Genomic DNA, 12231 nt, shown 5'->3' with positions numbered 1-12231 from the left:
AACACAAACTCTCATCCAATACCAAGGAGAACATTAATCTACTTGAGGAACCTTGAGAGCAGCCTGTCAGCACCAAGATTCCATGGAATGCGAAGTGGAGTTCTGGGGACGATGCAGCACTCCTCGACTGTCTCAAGACTTTTTCTGATGGAAACTCAGCTGATAATGGAACTTTCAAATCTGCAGCATTTACAGCTGCTGCGAAGGCCCTCAAAGACAGTCACAAATCCAGTGGGATTGCCAGCTGTTCTTCAGAAGAGATATATCTTGAATGTGCAAGGCCTGCATATGCACTGAGTTCATGGAGCAATTGGCAAAATACTGGCTTGGACAGGCCCATCATATTGTGGAAACGACGGGGATGTCCTGATAGGAGTTCCTGAACCCATGTGTGGCCTGTCAAGATAGAGTTGTGCTGGGGAATCTTGTTGAGATAGGGCAAGGTGGCCACAGCCACAGCAGCAGCTAGCACTGCAGCTCTCTTTCTGTGAGTGTGTGTTGCCTTAAGAGAGGTTTTGAGGGCCTTTCTCTTCTGTGATGATGAAGAGGTCATAGTTGTAGAGCTCAAGCAACAAACTGATGGTTATCATTCATTATCTGATGTAGTGTCTACTATCTACAGAGTTTGTATGAGTGTGACAACGTGTGACACCCGTGGGAGCGTCCGTTTCACTTTAACGTCCATCTATTTCAAAACAGAACAGACCCAAACAAACAAAACAAGCAGTTGCCAAACGGGCCCTTAAGACTTGTACATCAGGAAATTCTCACATTGCTTATTTCAGCACTTATCACTACTTTTTGTCACTTTTCACACCTGTGACTCCCACTTAACTACTGTGATAATAGGTGATAATAGATGGGTATCACCCCTCTAAAGCGAGGGAAATTCAAGGAATCAAGGCCTCCTTCAATATTGCTTGGATAACGAGGGACTTTATACAACTGTAGGGACAGTATTACTAGGGTTACTATCATTAGAATCATGTGATGGCTACCATTGCCATCACTGCCCTCAACGTCAGCTAATGACTCCCACCTTCAAGCTTGCTGTGTGGCACGATGAGCTCACATATCTTGTGTCTAAGTGGTCAGACCAACACTGTGTTTCAACAAGCTATGAGTTGGTAATAACTATGATATGTAGAGCCAACATTTGTGTCTGTAAACTAGAGTGGCAAAATACTAATCCTCCTCCTCCTCCTCCTCCTCCTCCTCCTCCTCCTCTTCATCAGGTGACTTGACAAACTCTGTGCTCTTGGGCACTTGGTGATGCTACACAGTGGTACCTTTTGCCTTCTTCAACATCCTCTGTTTCTCCTTGTCAGGCCATCCTGCTGTGGGTACTGCCTTCTGCTTCCGAGGGACTCCAGAGTCCAAACACTTCTTACATGGTTTGCTTCTGCCTGTGTGAGGGCTTTCCAGTAGCAGGTATGACCCTTGAGTGCGTCTCGAAGCTTGCAAATGTCCCCAACCATCCCAATATTTGAAGGACTAATGAACTTGACCCTCTGGGGCCATCCTACAAGCTGCACTCTGTACATTTTGACAATGGTGGTATTGTAGTTGTTGTAGTTCATGACAATACCCTTTTTTTCAGTCACCACAACTGAAACTGACTGTTAGATGGGGACAGCACATGTAAAACAACATCATTGCTCACCCAGGCCATGGAGGATCAATTTGTGAACTTGCTTTTGCACTGGTTCCAAAGAGTTGCGCTCATTGAGATCTGCAGGATAGTCAACAACAAGTCAATGCATAAACAAAAACATTTACTCTGATTCTGTGTGCACGCCAAATGGTCATATTGACGCAGGAAATCTGCCATTGGATGCTCGTAAACGTCTTCTCAAAAGTCTTCTATATTATCGGTGTCATGCATCACACTTTGAATTGTGTCATTGATGTGACCATGAACAACAAATAGTGTTGCATAGACACCGGTGTGAAATCATAGGTCATCCAGCTTGAAAGTCAAGCATCAAGTTAATTGATGGTAGTCAATATTTTAAAACAGATGTACCTCTTTGACAATCCTATCCATTGTGGCCGCTACATCCCACACAGCTGCCAAATTGTTTGCACAAACACTAAGCCCCTTCTGTTCGTGATGCTCATTGATAGCCACAATGTAAGCTAACTTCTCTTCCTTTGTCAAGTTCTTTGTCTGGGGGTCATTGGCAACTATTTTGTGAAGCTCGGCCAATGTGTATTGATACCCTACAGGTTGGTCTATTTGTGATAAGATAAGCATAATGATATGATTGAGAACATTGAGTAGACTAACCTGCATTCATCTCCTTTGCCTTAGCATGAACAAGTGCATTGTTAACTGCAGCTTGCATGACCTGTGGTAATTTGTCTGGCTTCCAATGATGTCATTGATGTACTTTGGAGTGATGCTATGAGTGTGGGAAAACACCTCAATCTTCATTTTCTGTTCAGCAAGGTACTCAGCGACAGCATCATGTAAGAGCTTCGTTTTCTCCATCTTCTACTCCCTCCTGATCTTTCAAGTTGCTTTCGGCAGATCTGTTAGCCAAGGTGGGGGCGTACAAGAGGTCAGGTTTGGTTCTGTGCAGCCCAGCTGGACACGTTTCCCTTGCGGAGCAACTCTGACATCTGCCCACCAGTGCCTGACATCTCTGCTTCAGTGGTACTTGGCAAGCCTTCAAGATCCTGGGCTGAGGTTTCAAAGGGCTGAGGTGACAGCGTGTGAGTGGGAGGGACACTTGTGTTGATGGTGGCGATGTCCTCAGTAATGGCTGCAATTACATCAATGATAAGTGGCATGGTGTATAGGGAGGGGTCATCCCAATTGATCTCATTGATTGAGGGAACAGGTCCACTCCTGCTCATCAGATAAAATTCATCACCAGAGGAGTATGGTAAGATACTTTCCCCCCCCAGCAACCAAATCCATGAAAGCTCCACCCGAGATAAAATTTCCATTAGCATCAAAATCCTCTGCGGAATATATGCTGGTCATCCTTGGAACTGTGGGCAGGAATTGGGTCAATGCAGACACAAATTCAAAGGTTGAACTGATAAAAAAACTTGGGGGTTTGCATGTGACAGACTCTATGGATCATGCAAACAAACAATGCATGATGCATTCCACGCCTCATATCACTCAAAGGTATGGTTGTAACAGTGTAAATTGGTGTAAGATCTTCAGGTACATATGAGACTGCTAAGGTCACATGCACATATCAGAGGCAGTGCAAAATGCTGTGCTAATCAGGGCATACCTTCGAGATGCATATCACACAATATAACATAGGTTGGCTGGAATGACATCGACATGGTGGTGTAGGTTTGCCTCAACAATATACCATTGCTGAGTGGAAATCTCAAAGGAGTGGCTGTATACTTGCTGAGGTAAATGCTGATTTGATCAGCCAGGATGGCTATATATTCGTCAAGGTAAATGCCAATTTGATCGGCAAGGTCGGCTGTGATACATTTATCAAGGTAAATGCTGATTTGATCAGTGAGCTCATTGACAATATATTCAATATCGCATAATATGACATAGGGCAGCTGGAATGATGTTGACATGGTGGTGTAGGTCCGCCTCAACAATATACCATTGCTGAGCACAAATCTCAAAGGAGTGGTTGTATATTTGCTGAGGTAGATGCTCATTTGATCAGCCAGGATGGCTATATATTCCTTGAGGTAATTGTTGATTTGATCTGTGAGGTCGGCTGTGATATATTCATCAAGGTAAATGCTGGTTTGGTCAGTGAGCTCATTGAAAATGCTTGCAGAATGATGAATGCCCTTATTACGTGACTTTGAGCCCACCTGGACATCAATAATCAGTTGGACACAGGAAGAAAACTTCCATTGCAAGATGGGCCAGCAATACAAGCGTCAAATATCGACATGTACATTGAAGTTGAGACAACAGATGGCCCAGCAATAAGAGCGTCAAATATCAACATGCATGTTGAAGTTGAGACAACAGTGTGAGGCAACCTCAAGGATGCAGTGGTAAGTACTTGGACCCACAACCATCACATACTTCAGTCATTTCCATACATAGAACTGGTGCCCCAGATGTGCAAAAATATTGTAGAACCATGGCCAGCCAGTCCTCAGTCGGTCAATGTAGAATACATTAGAATACATGCTGGCCAACATTGTACATCCCACTATGTATAATAGACTAGTGCATTATAAAAGCATGACAGGCCAGTAGATGTAAGGTGGTTGCTGACCAGACTAAATTATTTATTATCCTTCCTACCCTTGTGCTAGGTATATTACATGTAAGATAAGTGCTGGCCGGTCTCTCACATACCCCACTACCTTTGATAGACTATATTTATATTATTTTGATTGACTGTAGGCATGTGATCAAGCTGGCCTTCAATGTGCCATATGATGTGTGCATGTCCTCAGGAAGGTAAGAACCTCCCCAAGACCAGTCAGCCCAGGTAGGCAAATCTGCATGCTGCTCTGAACTTGGCTAGTGGACGAATGAGCAATGAGATTTAAAAAAATACACAGTCATACTGACCTTCTGATTGGCTAAGATTTTCAGATCCTTAATGGCATATATGAGCTCCAGGTAGTCATCATTCTTGCTAAGAGATTCCAAAAATATATATCGCTCATTGATTGAAACATTGTCCAGGGTTGTTTCAGCCTGGTTACTGTAAGCGGCTGGCTGGGTTCTACACTCTGTTGAATTAGATTTGTTCAAGGAAACTGGCTGGTCTTGGTCTTCTTCATCTGAGTCAAGTCTGCTTACTCTTTTCTCCTTGGACTTCCTCTTTCATTCTTCATTATGAATGTTTGCACGTACATCACTGTCCTTGGCCTTGATAAAAATGACTAGCTTCTGTTTGGCAGCAGACCATTGTTCCCAATGATTCCATAGACAATTTACCTCCTCTGTCTTCATATGAGAAGGGTCTTTGACCATAAATCCAGTGGGAACTGAGCCAGGTTCCAAATAATTGGATGAGTTGGCAGTTATCACGCCCCAAGGCACAGGTCTAGAGCCACCTGTGCATACTTCTACAAATGGAAGAATCAATCAAATGTGACACATAATGAAAACATAAGATCTTACTGTAAGAAGCATGAAATATGCTTCTAATCAATTCATGTTGGCCCTTGAAGGTGATGACATCACAGGTTGGAAGTTTTGCATGCCCATCATCATCTAGTATAATTTCGGGTAAGACAGGGCCATTTTCATCATCCTCATCATCTGAACCTGCATGGTCTTCATCCCCTGAAGGGTCTATCAATTGGAGTGAACAATCAGTGAGCACATTGTGTAAAATAAAATGAGACACATACAAAAGTCGGTCTTGGACCATTCTGCGAAGGATTCAAATCCAGTGGCAGTCCACTCCTTGATACCGCTTGAGCTGACAGAGAACCTCTTCTTGGCATTTTGAGGCTCAGATTCATGTCTATAGTTTAGTTAGCCTTGAGATAACAAAGACAATTTGATTACTTACAAACTAACAGACAATGTCTGACTAGCTTTTTTCTTGTGACTCACAAGCATCCCCACATGACAACCCATGGTATGCTGTATTTGCTTCGAAAAATCCTCGAGAATTTTCTTGAGGTTGTTCTTACAGTACCTTGAGGCAAGTGAGACTCAGAGACTCAAACAACACTGATGATCAAGTCAAACTTACATAGCTTGACTGTCTTCTGGTGCCTCCTCCTTGTTCCATTCATTCATGGCAAACTTCACCTCCTCCTGTTGTGAAGATGTCATGTTGTCAAACCATTTCCTGGCATGTCCTGTCTGATACTTAATTGAATGTTTCAAGCCTTTCCTTTGCTGCTTGGCCTTGTCATACTGATTGATTTCCTGCTTAAATAATTTCTGTGCAACATCCCATTCAGACAGTGTTTTCTTGTAGAATGATGCTTCTCTTGGACAACTTGCAGCCTCTCATTCATCTGCCTCTTCCTTGTCTTGGATAATTTTGGCATAGTATTGTTTTATTCCCTGTACCAAGCATTCATTTAGATTGAATATAAGGTAGGGCTCATGCACAATCAACCAACCTGTGATGCCTTGTGATGCCATGTGACCCAATGTGACCAATGCCAACATGCAATGACCAGCATGTGACCCAAAAGAACAACTCGGAGTAAGTAATAAGTAAGTGTGTATCATATGTATCATATCAACTGTGCTATGAAGTTGCATCTAATTAATGAACTGGGAGATGTTGTATATGCTAGGTACAATAGATTATATGAAATGATAGGTGAATGATACTATTAAAGTCCAGCTTTCTCGAGCTCAGCAAGAATTGAGTAAGGGAGGACTTGATGACCTCTGTATTTTTTGCTTGCCCACGCCGCTTGTTTTCCCGTTAGGCCCTTTTTATAAGCATCCATGAATCTGTGAGAACGGTGTGCATATCTAAAATTTCAGGTGAAACAGAACAATCAAATAAAAAAGGGGGCTTACTTTTGCATTTACTCAACACTCACAGACTCCAGTGCATCAATGAGGTTCTTTGCCAAATCTTCCTCACTAGCTGATGGTGGCATTTGACGGTATATTTGCTTGGCATGCCCCCAGCACTGCTCAATAAAGTTGAGCTCACAGTGAAACTTCAGAAGGAACAGTACTGAGATTCCATGTGATTCAGCAGCAAGTTTGAGTGTAGATTTGACATTCACAAAGTCAGGTTCGTTGTACACCATCCGTCGACAGCAGCAATGCTCAACACCAGGCTTACATGCAAAATTCGGCCTACACTCTGCACAAACATTTGCCATATTGCCATAACCATGCTCCTCCAGAATCTTTGCCATGCCCTTGAAAATACCTGCACATGGATGGCCCTCAGGGAAATAGAATGACTGGGGGGAACCATCCTCGAAGGTGCCATCAGCCATGTGAATTTTCATCTTCATGGGCTTCCCATCAACACCATAAATAATTTTCCCTTCTGGATTCCTTGCTGTTACCTCAACACCCCAGTTTGTCCCAACTTTAGGTGTTCCTTTAGGCATTTTGCGTGTGGAGAGAGAGCCGTCAGGGCGCTTGAGATGAGTTTTTGCATTATCAAAGATGAACATATGATCTTCATCAGGCCAGTGCTTCTGAACAATTGCCATTGCATTCTCGAACTGTGCAAGGATTTCTTCATTTGAAAAATAACCATCGTGTGATTTTCCCGCCTTAAATAATATCTGTGCTGACTCCTTTCCATCAGGTGATCACAACCAGTCGTGATCTGCTGACACGAAGTCAGCAACCATCAGAGATACCCTTCCTCTTTTGTGTATGGAGTAGCACTTGTGTTTTTGTGCACCCATTTTGACTTCTTCTGGTCATTGGCATAGAATGTACTTTCATCGTGGAACCAGACACACAGAGGCCACTTGGTGTTGCAGATCTCTTCATTATCCTTTCCCCAGGTATGCATTTTTGCTTCCTCCTCTGCCCATTTCTTCAGAAAAATATGCTGACAATAATAGACAACATCTTCACGCTCGTTACCATCAATATATTGACCGCGGTGATCCTGAACCCAATGGTAGTCCATATGCCTCATCCAGCGCTTTGCTGTTGCCAGGGAGATGGTTTGTTTCATCTTCAGGCGTGTTTTGACTTCCTCATTGTCCAGATATGTAACAATGTCTTCTGCATGGACATAAGTGCCGATGGATTGAAGGTGCTCGTGGATCTCGTTAGCAATGTCAGGATCATTAAGCCATGATGATCCCTGTCTCCAACCAAATGGATTGATGGGGACATTATTGCAATCCTGCACATAGGCTTTGGTTGCCTCTCAAAGTTCCTGCGCCCACCAACTCGACCTTCCTTTCCCATTTGCCGTCAACAATGATGCAGCCATCCAAGCCTGGTACCCAGGAGAGCAGGGGTTCGTGTAATGGGTGAGGAATGATGTCATTGATTCAAGCCATAGTTTTGTCCAGTTTTCCAGCTTAGTGTCCTTATAACCACGGCCAGTGTTTCACGGTGGCTTCAACATGGTTTTGATATCTTTGAGTGCACTCGTAGCCTTGGAGACTTCGGGTGGCTTCCAGACTTCCCATGCAAGTCCTGTGCCCTCAGGACACACTCTGAGCTCTGCATTTGCCCCAAGTGGAGGCTCATCCTCAAAAATGTTTTTATCTGCTTCCTCGTCATCTTTGTCACCATTGATTTCCAGCTCACTGGCCTGCTCGGGTGAGTTATTCTCATCAACTCCTGGCTCGTCATGATCACAATCAGCTGTAGTGAAGATTTTATCAATGTTGTGACCAGACATTGCTGAAAGCAATTCCTGCGTCTCAATTATCTTGGCAGCATCGAAGATTAATTCTATGTTGAGTGAGAATGGAAGATTGGCTACATCTATGGAAGGTGAAGTGTTTAATGAGTCTTGCACTGGTGGTGGGCTGGAAGATGAGTTTGAGAATGTGACCCCAGGTATTTCCATGTCTGTGTTGGTGGGAGAGTCAACACCCACAGGCTGACAAGGATGTCAGACGTGAAAAACGAGTGTAGTGTCTCTGAGTCTGAAGCTTACCTGCACATTTTTCTTTTCTTTTGCTTGTGCCTGGTTGAGCCTGGTTCTCTTGGTGTTCCTTGTAGCATATTCACCAAGGTTCTTTAGGTTACCCAGTGCGCACTTTGGGATTATGCAGCCTGTGGTGCAGTAGTCTGACGATGCGGACGTGGAGGTGAAGGTTTACCCTTTTCATAGTGTTACCCCTTAATTGTCACACACAAAGATTTCATTTCCAAGCCCATAAGACTCATTTTTCTAATGGCACTTGCAATTCTCAATTTTTAAAAATTCCAGCCCCACAGAATTGTTCTAAATACAAATATGAAGAAGACTGCAGAATTTTTTTCGCCAAAAAGTGACATTTACGACGGCTATTAGCTGTACACTCCAAAGTCACACAAAAGTCACTGTTGGTCATTGTTAGGTACCGTGCTGACTCAGGAAGCAGAGGGGTCGGGGCTTGGCTTCAGCTCTTGCGCTGTGCCCTTAGCTGAGTACATGCCCCGAATTTGGAGTGGGTCTGATGTTGTCCGACAGTAGGACGATTGGACCGCTTTGGTCTGCTCTGAGGGTCGGGGAGTAAGAGCTACTAGCAGTGGGCCGACTAGGAGCGGAGCGGAGAAGGCGGGGAGTGATGTGGAGAGGGGATAGGAGCAGGGGAATATTGGTAGGGGTGGGAAAGGCAGAGGATAACACAGAGGGGCAAAGGAGGATATTTGATAGGGGCGGAGTAATAAGGGGAAGACTTAGAGCACAGCTCTAAGTCGGAGCGGAGGGTCGGAGGTGACAACAAGTTGAGACTTGTGTCCAGAGGAGGCAAGGTCCTACTGAGAATTCTCACAAGATACAACTGCGAGAAGACAAGTAATATTAAGACTGAGGAAAAATATCTAAGTACATGATATGCTATATACTACTATGTATGAGGCAGTGATCAGGATAACTATGTAGTAAAGCTATGTACCAAGAATATAGTTTGTAAGTATTTTACATAGGCAAAGACATAAGTCGGGGCGGATATCAATATGTACACATCGGATCAGTGATTGAGCAGTAATAGGAATTACTGGTCATCTGGAAGTAAGGGTCTATGTACCAATGGGGAAGGTATATATCTAAAAGGGGAAAGAGATCCAGTTGAATGGAGAGGTTATGGAAGGGGACTGGTTGAGCTGTTGAGTGGAAGCATAGGGCGGAATGCGGATTTGTGATTGGACGGAGCGGAGGATGGATGGGGCGGAAGGGTCAGAAAGCAGAGCGGATATCAGTATCAGAGCGGTCGGATCAGGTATATGACAGTCATGTGATGTTGGTTGGTTGTGCATGAGCCCTACCTTATATATATATACACATAATTAGACAATTGTTACCTTTGTCAAGGAAGTAGGCAAGGGCACATCCTCCTCTTGTTCCTTGTAAGCGGCCAGTATAGCCTTGTGAACCTTCTTCACCACAAGTCTTTGAGCAGATTTTGATTCCACATTCATAATGTCCTTCTGGTAAAGATCCAGAATTATTTTGAAGGTAGTAGTCTATTCAGAAGACATTGTAGTGGATTTGAAAAAAACAATGTGTGTGCAGTATGAGGGTGGCCAGCCGATAACACTGAGTTGAATATGAGTATTCAACAATATCATGTGACCGTGTTCTTTCAAATGAGAATCATGCCAAATCAATGATCATATTCTGACAGTAAACTCACGATCACATGACTCTGACATGATCACATGACACACCAAGGATCAAGAACACATTATACAAGGAATTGTAGACTTTGATGGTGATAGTAGAAACGAGTCAATCAAAATAATCAGATTCCAAGTTTTAACTAGGAGTAATCCAAAACAAGCAAAATGTACCACAAAAATTCACTGAAATGAGACGTAAAAATGCGAAAAACACTCAAGATACACCAAGCATATCATCAGGGATACCAGGTGTGGGCTCCAAGGCAATTGAAATCCAGCATGCACCTGGTCTTTTTCCTGGGAGAAGTATCTTTGAATTAGCCAGTTGTGAGAACAGATACTCTTTCCTGCATTTCACATTTTTGCATTCAAAGGCATAAGTCTTGTTCTTGTTGACAGAGTGCCAGGCGTTAGTCCACCCACAATCTGGGCATTGGACCAGGAGATACTGACCCCAAGGGTGAAGTTCATGATGTGTCCAGGAAGACTTCATGATGGTCAATGAATCAGGGGCGATGGGCACCAGCAAGAACATGTCACTGTGTCATCCCAGTTTGTAGGACTGGCCCACCATATCAGGGAAGGCCAGCTGAATGGGCAACCACTTGATAATGACAAGTTCCACAAACGCCAGCAGAAGGTGGGTTGCAAAACTGGGTTGGAAGTGGATGGTGTTGAAGCCGATGGTAGCCATTATGTGATGGCTGGTGTACAAAGTTAGTATTGGAGAAGCAAAGGACAACCACAGTGCATACTTTATGACCACCTGTTGCAGGCATCCAAATGAAGTGGGATCGTTGATGAGTGTGCCACATGAAAAAAGCCACAGGTACAATTCTTCTGCACTGTCGATGACAAGCTACCAAGGTGACAGGTGGATCTTGAGAACCTTTGGAGTCCAGTGATGGTGAGCAAGCACCATATGAGTCAAGAGCAGTCACTTACCGAGTAAACACGTGCCAAAATGTATACCTTCTTCTTCCCTTCATATCCAACAAACAGATCACCACCGTCGTTATCAGTGTGATTAGTGATGGCAATGACAACACGGGTCCAGTTTGACATCAGTTCCTGGATGACTGCACTGGCCTTGGACTGGTACCTTGTGATCTTTGAGGAATTGCTGATGTTGAATACAGCAGTGCAAAATTTGAATCCGCTGGCTGGGAAGTAGGGGCGAAGAAAGTCAGAGGTGAGTTCAAAACAACTGCCGGCAGTGTCATGATTGATGAGGACAAGATGGACCATGAGGATAGATGCCGGAGAGAGTTGGGACTTGAATGAGACTTCCAAAGTAGCAAAGATAGGGAGGAAGGACGAAAAGACTGGCTTGTCCCTCCGGTAAAATCCCTACAATTAAAGTGGATGTTAGTTAGCATGAATAAATGAATGAAAACTCACATAATATATTGGCGAGTATGACTTGTGTCCATGCCATTCTCTTGTAACATGGCAGGAAATGCACATAAATGTGGCACCATCCGCGTCAATCACATGTGCACCAGCGGATGGAATCTCCATGCAGTGTGAGCAAATCACCCAAGGGCATGTGTTGCACAAGAAGAGTCAATCATTCTTGACAGAATTGTCTCGGCAAATGAGACAAAACTGCAAAAGAAGATGTGCATTAGTGCCAAAAAAATATGCAGAAATGCACATACCTCATTGTGCATGAACGGCTTTGAAATTTCAAGCTCCTGCACTGCAGGAACTGCAGTTGTGACCAGCAACTTCAAAGTGATGCATGGCACAGTGCCACCAGTTGACTTTTTGCAGGTTTGTTTGGACCTCACCATAGTGCAAGATTAAGACTTGAAAGACCTATTAATAAATAAAGTTCAAATTAGTAAATCACACAAAGTCTAGCACTTACAAGTATACAGTGGAAAAAGGCTGCAAAATTGGGCACAAAGACCAGAGAGATGCTATTAATAGAATGTTCAAATTAGTAAATGATGCAAAGGAAATGGCACTTACAAGTATAGAGGACAAACAAATGTCAACTTGTCAAGAGAGAGCAT

General features: G+C 43.7%; 6 protein-coding genes across 6 annotated transcripts; all 6 read right to left on the bottom strand.

Annotated features, from left to right (window-relative positions):
• Positions 1-1424: 1424 nt before the first annotated feature.
• Positions 1425-1580, bottom strand: EDB91DRAFT_1012098 (uncharacterized protein; the record flags this gene model as incomplete). The annotated part of the gene is made up of 1 exon (XM_041312434.1): positions 1425-1580. A coding segment is annotated over one exon (156 nt), but the record flags the coding sequence as incomplete, so codon positions are not given.
• A 985-nt stretch (positions 1581-2565) lies between these two features.
• Positions 2566-3564, bottom strand: EDB91DRAFT_1253059 (uncharacterized protein; the record flags this gene model as incomplete). The annotated part of the gene is made up of 4 exons (XM_041323599.1): positions 2566-2854; positions 2901-3047; positions 3106-3196; positions 3255-3564. 4 exons carry the CDS (start codon positions 3562-3564, stop codon positions 2566-2568), a joined length of 837 nt encoding a protein of 278 aa, XP_041172579.1.
• Positions 3565-4336: 772 nt separating this feature from the next.
• On the bottom strand, positions 4337-5755 carry EDB91DRAFT_1085759 (uncharacterized protein; the record flags this gene model as incomplete). Its single annotated transcript, XM_041315937.1, has 7 exons — positions 4337-4480; positions 4532-4786; positions 4820-5034; positions 5090-5263; positions 5323-5438; positions 5487-5615; positions 5673-5755. The coding sequence occupies 7 exons, from the start codon at positions 5753-5755 to the stop codon at positions 4337-4339; spliced, it is 1116 nt and encodes a 371-aa protein (XP_041172578.1).
• Positions 5756-7262: 1507 nt separating this feature from the next.
• Positions 7263-7718, bottom strand: EDB91DRAFT_1060041 (uncharacterized protein; the record flags this gene model as incomplete). The annotated part of the gene is made up of 1 exon (XM_041314307.1): positions 7263-7718. A coding segment is annotated over one exon (456 nt), but the record flags the coding sequence as incomplete, so codon positions are not given.
• Positions 7719-7982: 264 nt separating this feature from the next.
• On the bottom strand, positions 7983-8715 carry EDB91DRAFT_1085758 (uncharacterized protein; the record flags this gene model as incomplete). The annotated part of the gene is made up of 3 exons (XM_041315936.1): positions 7983-8483; positions 8541-8621; positions 8644-8715. 3 exons carry the CDS (start codon positions 8713-8715, stop codon positions 7983-7985), a joined length of 654 nt encoding a protein of 217 aa, XP_041172576.1.
• A 2354-nt stretch (positions 8716-11069) lies between these two features.
• On the bottom strand, positions 11070-12231 carry EDB91DRAFT_1085757 (uncharacterized protein; the record flags this gene model as incomplete). The annotated part of the gene is made up of 7 exons (XM_041315935.1): positions 11070-11099; positions 11156-11560; positions 11612-11725; positions 11872-11921; positions 12004-12031; positions 12084-12135; positions 12188-12231. The coding sequence occupies 7 exons, from the start codon at positions 12229-12231 to the stop codon at positions 11070-11072; spliced, it is 723 nt and encodes a 240-aa protein (XP_041172575.1).

This window comes from Suillus paluster (assembly GCF_016628075.1).
Source record: "Suillus paluster strain FC165 chromosome Unknown EDB91scaffold_78, whole genome shotgun sequence".
Classification (NCBI taxonomy): domain Eukaryota; kingdom Fungi; phylum Basidiomycota; class Agaricomycetes; order Boletales; family Suillaceae; genus Suillus; species Suillus paluster.
The sequence above is the reverse complement of the archived record's forward strand: the minus strand, read 5'-3'. Positions and strand labels throughout refer to the sequence as shown.